Source organism: Camelina sativa, chromosome 11, assembly GCF_000633955.1.
Source record: "Camelina sativa cultivar DH55 chromosome 11, Cs, whole genome shotgun sequence".
Taxonomy (NCBI): Eukaryota; Viridiplantae; Streptophyta; class Magnoliopsida; order Brassicales; family Brassicaceae; genus Camelina; species Camelina sativa.
This window is the reverse complement of record NC_025695.1, coordinates 27185463-27191196: the sequence shown is the minus strand read 5'-3', so window position 1 is coordinate 27191196 and position 5734 is coordinate 27185463. Positions and strand designations below refer to the sequence as shown.

Below are 5734 nucleotides of genomic sequence, written 5' to 3'. Positions count from 1 at the left end.
TTTGTAAATAATAATAAAAAACCTCGTATGTGATGATGTTCGGACGCAACAACTACGAGCTACTAAGCTCGTAAAGGAGGTATCCGATGGATACTTTTGACATCATTATAAGTGTTTTTGATCGACGTATACGACATGCGTATAGCTTAAAAAGTTTCTTAAAAATTCGAATAAAATCAAGCGATGATAATCTTAGGAATATCTCGTCCATATCAAAGTTTGATTTATCTGTCTCTACTCTCTACCTCATATTTTATATCATTGATTCATGCATAACCAAAAGTTTATCCTAATTAAAATACTTTTATAACCAAAACTGAAAAGTCTAGTGTATTTATTTTTTCCTAAAGAGGTCCATGAACTTTAAATCTGAACTGTTGCACTTGATGTAAACAAACTCTTTTTATGAATAAATTTTACATTCATACAAAAAAAAATAGTTTATTACTTTTGTAAATAATAGCTGATTTTTTATATTAAAACTAATGAATTACACTATTTTGGCTAGGTTTTAATGGTTAATATTAAAGATTTACGATTTAAATTAATTTTTCAGGACATAGAGGTTTGGTTTTTCTTTATAGTTTAAATTTTTAAGATCTGAAATAATTACCTTTAATAGTAATTTCCATTTTTCTTGACCTTGTAAAGGTATGATATTCATGTGGGAATACAAGATCCTTATGAGGATTGCGTCGCGACCATGAGGCTATACACAAGAATGCGGTATCAGAAACACAGGATCGAGGCTTATCCACTAGCCTCAGACCCGCAGAACCGCAACAATTACGGTGCCTGGAGGCAGAATGAGCTAGAGAGGATGTCTCCGGAGGAATTGCTCGATCTTTCACGTTCAGACTACTACTGTTGGTGCTTGGACTCGGTTTCTTGAAGCATTAAAGTTATATACGGTGCTTGATCATCTACGAAAATAAAATGGATGCAAGGAATTATATACTATAATTAAAATCGAATAAAAATGGTCTTGATTAGTGATTATGTTGGTAATTAATGAGATAGAAATGACCGCATTTGTACGCCTTTTTAAAGTAATACTAATTGGTGAACTTCTTTGTTTCCTATATGTCAATATGTGTTTGGTCACTTTATATCTTGATGGTTTAATCTTAAAGTAGTACATACTTTTGAGATTAGTTGGCAGTTGGCACTACTCCTCATTTTCATAGAAAATAATTATGTGGCTTAACATTAACCTTTTTACTTTGAGATTAGTTGCCAATTTTTTTTTCTTTTGAATGTTTTTATTAGATATTAGTTTTAGCCACATACTTTTACATCAGAGGTTTGCAATAAAAATTTAGGTAACGCTAGATGCAAGACTGCAAAATCATCAAATTTTGCATTCTTGTATTATTGTTGTTTTTTTTTTTTTTCTGAAATAATGTTAAATTATATTCAAAAGTAAAAATACTGTTTTACAACAAGTGCTTCATACTGTTGAGAGTTTAAGTTAAATTTTGTTTGAAAAATTTTAAAATCAAAATCTAGTGCTTAACCAATGAAGGAGGCCAGAGTCGTAGCGCCTATCTCCCTTGAGACCAATTGCTAGAACTTGGTCCCTCATGTGTTTATCAATGAGCTGAGTAAGGCGGAGAGCAGGTTTCGGATTGTCGCCATGCTTCCTCCCATTTCGCTCATGTCAAAGTGTGTAGATCGTTAGTTGCAGAACAGAGGAGGCAAGGAACTGCGTTGTCTTGTCGCTTCAGTTACATATTCTTTTTTTTTTTTTTGAATAAAATGTAAAATTTATTCGAAAAAATCGTTTTTACAACAAGTGCAACCTTTGGTTAAATGTTTTAGTATACAAAATCAGAAGCAAAGTAACATGTCAACCATCTTTTACAAGATGGAACATCGTTTATTTATCTTAAATGTAACATCGTTTACAAGATGGAACATTGGCTAGAGACTATCAACCATCGTTTCAGTTACATATTCACTCAAGCTTGGTTTATTTATCTTAAATGTAAGCATCTAACGACAAATTGTGTTCGCACTAAAACAAAAATTCAACGAGAAGATGTCATCATATTGCTTTTTATATATAAGTGATGTAAACGAGCATCCACACCATCTTTTACAAGATGGAACATCGCCCAATCCACCATAAAATTGAAAAGTTTCTTTTAAAAATCAGAAACTGGACCCTCCACATCGTTTAGACTTTAGAGAGTTTAGGGTCAAGGATGCAACTTTCAAGAGTCAAGGAAATGAGACTCTTTCTCTCGAGCTTGCGCTTTTTTTAGTTTAGATGGACCGGAGTGCACAGAGAGCATAACCGGAGGCCAAGGAGCAGAAGGCGAATGCGACAAAGGAGACGTAAGACAGTGCGACAGATGCTCTAGCTAAGTCTGGGAACTTGTCTGCTCCCCAGTTTGATTGCCAATCGTCTACACGGATCGAAGCTGAAGTCGAAGCCGATGCAAGAAGATATGCTAGCATCTGGCAACATCGAAAAATCACTTTAAACTCTTAACAATGTAACGGGAATAGAGTTGAATTCAAATTCAAGGGATTCTAAGCCTAAGCGCACTAAACTTTAATGGATCACTGGAGCGGTTACATCAATGATATGTCACTACACAGAGACGAATACTGAAGTATGTACATGAATCAGATACAATTAGCTCAAATGATGGAACCAGTCACATCTTTGGTTATATACTTTGAGACTTCAAGCATCTTGAGATGTTTTTTACTCTTTGAAATATCACAGTATCTTTGGTAAAGTTCTTATGAAGGGGAAAGATAAGGTTTCAGGCTGGTGTTTACTTAAAGACGATACTGTGAGCATTGAGATTTACTAAAAAAACACCAGCCTCACCTTCTCGCTAGTTCTATAGCATCAAGTTTCAGGCTTTGGTTAACCATTTGATTGATTTAAAAAGCAGAGAGTTTTCCAATCAAAGAGGGGCAGAAGGAACATACTTGATCAAGACCAAATTCCAAGAAATGCCGCAGGTTATGTCGTGATCTCCGGATGCTAGTAGATAGTAGGTATACAAGATCACATATCATAAAACCTGAGTAGACAAAACCAATCACATTCGCAGCCAAACAGAACCTGCAACCCAAAATGCAAAGAAAACCGCAAGAATAAATCAACTCTTGAGAAAACATATACAGGAAATTTTAGCAGTTTAAAAAGTAAGCCAAAGAGAAACTGTTATACTTTAGCTAGAACATGTCATTAGATAACTACATTAGCTCTAAACGACTTCCGAGGCTAATTTCATCAGAAAGCTTCGAATTTCACATAGTGATTTAAACCAAATCAGAGTAATCTAGTCAAATATATCTGACCTCAAATGAAAATCAAAACCTAAACTTAGTCTTATTTACTTGTCAGTGGATAACTTTATTAGCTTAACCGGCTAACTTCAGGAGAAAGCTTCAAATTTGATACAATGTTTAAACCAAATCTAGCAAAAACTATACAACATCAAACCTAAACCTACCTCTTATCCCTGGATAACTTCATAAGCTTAAACGACTTCTATCAGTCTATGGGTAATTTCAAGAGAAAGCTTCAAATTCCACACAGTGACTAAACCAAATCAGAGTCATCTAGCCAAATTATACTTGACACTCCGATAAAAATCAAACCTTGGAAAACTTCATTAGCAACTTCACAGAGTAAGTAGACCAATGAGATTAAAGACATCTAGCAAGAAACACTTTTGAGCTTAGAAACTGGTACTAACATAGAGTTTCTAGGTAACTATTTGACAGCTAAAGCTCCTCCAAAACATCTTCAGATACTAAAAAGTTTGAAGCTTTAACCTGAACTCTTTGTAGTTGTAGAAAGAATCACGAGCCCATCCTTTATCTCTATCAGCAACCATAACCGAAAACGAAACGAGACACGAAACAAACGCAGTAACCCTAAATCCAAGCAAAGCTTTCCTAACCAAACTAGCCCATTTCGATTCACGCGGAGTAGAAGAAGAGAAGCTCGGCGGCCTCAGCTGTCTCCTACTCTCACCAAGCTTCTGGTCCTCCTCAACAAGATCTCCGTTCGTAACCCTAAAAGGAGTCTCTGTCTTAGCCGCGACGGAAGCTACGGAAGGAGTGGGAACAATCGTGTGAGGCGAAGATCCATGGCTGTCGGGGATTGAAGACACAGTGGGCGAATCAGGAGGTGAGTCAACCGTCGTTTGTGGTAATGAGTGAAGCGATGATCTTGAAGACATCTCTACGAGGTTGAGTGGTGAACGAGATTGAAGCGGAGGTTTTGTAGATTGAGAAGACTTGTTGTGTTGTTGCTTCTTCTTCGTCTTCTCTTCTTCTTCCATTTTCGTAGATATTTTGTGGGTTTTAAAAAAATTAATATAATTTGTCTGACAGCGGAAGTGATGAAGTAAGTAAGCTCTTGCAACTGACTCTGCTCTCTGGTCAATGGGGAATCAATTGGGGAAGAAGACAGAGAGAGTGAGTGACTTTAAAAAACAAGCGTTTGCAAAAAGGGGCTTAGCTTTATTCTTTTCTTTGAAAAATAATCTAAACTAATTATTACGACATGTTCATTCATTCTTAACCGGTTTAGATTAGCCAACAAACCACTGGCTAATGGCTATGATTAATAATACCGAAAATTAATCCGGTTCAGTTGATAAAGGATATAAAGAAAAATCGGTACAGATTGAATAAAAAAATTTCAATTTCGATGTTTCAATATGATTCGGTTTAGTTCGGTTTATTATATTGATTCCTTCTTCCCAGTTCTCACAATCTCGCACCACACCACTCGGACGACACTCGTCAACAAGCTTTAAAGGTCTAACCGTTTTCTACTAAAGTCTCCAAATTTGGCGTCAATCGGAATTCTCAGAGCAAATGCTATCCAAATTATAATAATGAGAAATAGATATCATAAGCTTAAACGAATTGAGGAATTACATGAGATTTTCTCACAGTATATATTTTCCTTTTCTGTAATCAAAATTTTCAACGGCTAACGCAATCTAATGCAAGATATGAGAATCGAAATAGATATCATTAATTAATGAAGAGAGCGTGAAAAAGAAAAAAAAGGTAATATTTCCTTTTTATCAAAACCCTTAACGGCTAATTGCGTAAAATCTATGGAAAAATATGGAAATCGAATCTTTACGCGATCTTTTTTTCTTACCTCTATGAGCGAAAGAGAGTGAAAAAAAATAAAAACGTATTTTTCTTAACCCTAGCTAGTGACCAATATTATCTCTATAAATATTTCACATAGTTTTCTTCCTTCTTTCATACGTCTTCTTCATCATCATCTTTTTTTTGTTTTCACGAAAGCCAAAGTTTGTCTCCGCAATCGACAAAAGATGAGATCTTTACCTTCTTCCTCTTCTTCTCCTTACCCACTCGTCGCTTTGAGCAATAGACTTGAAACCGTGTTTAGGAAAGCAGAACAGCTTTTTGTGTCAAATTGATGTCTGTGTCATCTATTACGGACCTAAAGGAGACCTAAAAACGTTTCCAAACGAGAAAGAGAAAGTGAGAAACATGGCTATGAGGTACAGTCGGCTAAACGATTCCTTGAGAAGCAAAAAACGGGTTAGTCTCTCTGAGTTCCTCAAGGACGAGAATCCGAACAAGAGGAGGAAGACGACGACGAGTCCGAAGAAGAATTATGTGGATGTATTGAAGTATCCAATCTCTGATCACTACTCTCCCGACCAAATCCCCCAATTGATTCAGTCCTTGCAACTCAATCTCTCTACAT

The 5734-nt window shown here is 35.8% G+C and overlaps 2 protein-coding genes and 1 pseudogene across 2 annotated transcripts in view; 2 read left to right on the top strand and 1 right to left on the bottom strand.

Annotated features, from left to right (window-relative positions):
* The window catches only part of LOC104724383 (apoptosis-enhancing nuclease-like), a 4668-nt gene extending 3776 nt beyond the window's left edge, over positions 1-892 (top strand). The window contains exon 7 of the mRNA XM_010442861.2: positions 652-892. Coding sequence (XP_010441163.1) covers positions 652-892 — 241 coding nt within the window. The remainder of the gene's footprint in view (positions 1-651) is intronic.
* On the bottom strand, positions 2030-4438 carry LOC104724382 (CASP-like protein 4A1). The gene is made up of 3 exons (XM_010442859.2): positions 3805-4438; positions 2950-3085; positions 2030-2463 (listed from the first exon to the last, which is right to left on the bottom strand). The coding sequence occupies exons 1-3, from the start codon at positions 4314-4316 to the stop codon at positions 2269-2271; spliced, it is 843 nt and encodes a 280-aa protein (XP_010441161.1). The 5' UTR covers positions 4317-4438; the 3' UTR covers positions 2030-2268.
* Positions 5334-5734, top strand: part of LOC104728393 — a 2360-nt pseudogene continuing 1959 nt past the window's right edge.